This window comes from Palaemon carinicauda, chromosome 29 (genome assembly GCF_036898095.1).
Source record: "Palaemon carinicauda isolate YSFRI2023 chromosome 29, ASM3689809v2, whole genome shotgun sequence".
Taxonomy (NCBI): domain Eukaryota; kingdom Metazoa; phylum Arthropoda; class Malacostraca; order Decapoda; family Palaemonidae; genus Palaemon; species Palaemon carinicauda.
In genome coordinates this window covers 21,648,992-21,650,256 of record NC_090753.1, presented here as the reverse complement: position 1 = coordinate 21,650,256, position 1,265 = coordinate 21,648,992, and the positions used below count along the sequence as shown (strand labels likewise).

General features: G+C 37.2%; 1 protein-coding gene across 1 annotated transcript in view; it reads left to right on the top strand.

Moving 5' to 3' along the window:
• The first annotated feature begins 12 nt into the window (after positions 1-12).
• Positions 13-1,265, top strand: part of LOC137622757 (uncharacterized) — a 2,708-nt gene continuing 1,455 nt past the window's right edge. The window contains exon 1 of the mRNA XM_068353347.1: positions 13-237. Within this exon, the coding sequence (XP_068209448.1) occupies positions 23-237 (215 nt within the window). The 5' untranslated portion in view covers positions 13-22. The remainder of the gene's footprint in view (positions 238-1,265) is intronic.

The following is a 1,265-nucleotide window of genomic DNA, read 5'->3' as shown; positions in this document are numbered from 1 at the left end:
CTACAAGAGAAAGAAGAGGAGAATGTGGATACACCCATTGCTAGCTGTTAAAACCAGATATTTCCCCAATTTATTTGCTGAACTTAGAAATGATGAAAATAAGTTTTTCAACTATTTCCGAATGTCCAAAGATTCGTTTGATGAACTGCTGAGTCACCTACAATCATCGGTGGAAAAAGAGGACACCAATATGAGACAAGCAATAAAACCTAGTGAAAGACTGGGAATAACTTTAAGGTAAGAAAACAAAGCATGTGTTAACCATTATCTATTTACTTGAAAAACAAAATGCAATCAAAGTACGGCAATGCATAAGTTCTCTAATATTCATTTACCTAAGATAAACATTACCAAAAATACGCCGAAGCATACGTTTAACAATAGGCCTATCCATTTACTTGAAAAATAAAATGTAAGAAAATTTTACAATGTTTAGGTTCATCGAAATACTTGAACTTGAATAACAAAATGAAACAAAAACTAGAGATTCTGGTAGTGCATGACATCCATAAATTCTGAGGATTCAGAAAGAAATGAATCAACAGGTGACGCTGGTCCCGGCGCCACAGTATGAGTAGTAGCTTGCACTGTTTGTGATTGAGTAGTTTGTACAATATTGCAAGGGATCAAGTTTTGTGATGCACACATCGTAATGTGTCCTGAAGCAGTTGATTGACGACTTGCTATGTCACGTTCGCGCATTTTTCTCTCTTTGATTTTTCGAATCGAATACAGTATGTCTGATTTTACTTCAAAAATCTCTGCCTCAGTGAAATCAGTCATATTGGGGTAGAGAGACTCACAAAATTTTACAAAATCATTACTAGATTTGTTCTTGCTGGCATCTATGAAACCTATAAGTTTATCTTCGACTAGATCTCTTTTATTTTTCTTGGGCCTAGCATTGCCTTCTTTTGGTACATAAGCTTGGATGTTGCAGGCTTCGTTAGTTGGATCTATTTCTGACCTTTCCTGGATTAAGGAGCTAGATGTTGCCCTACTTTCATAAATTTTGGATAGAAAAGATAACCTCTCTTCATATACATAAGACTTTTTGGCTTTCTTCCCTGACCCAGAGGGACACTCTTTTCTGGTCCTGGCGTATCTATCCCTGATGGATTTCCATTTAGCTTGAAGGTTTCGGCCTGAAAAGAGAAAAATAATTAGAAATTCAGTTATCAAAAGTTGAACTATGATTGATTTCATGAAAATGAACCAGTGGCGTGCAGAGAGAGAGAGAGAGGGGGGGGGGGCGACGGCCCCGG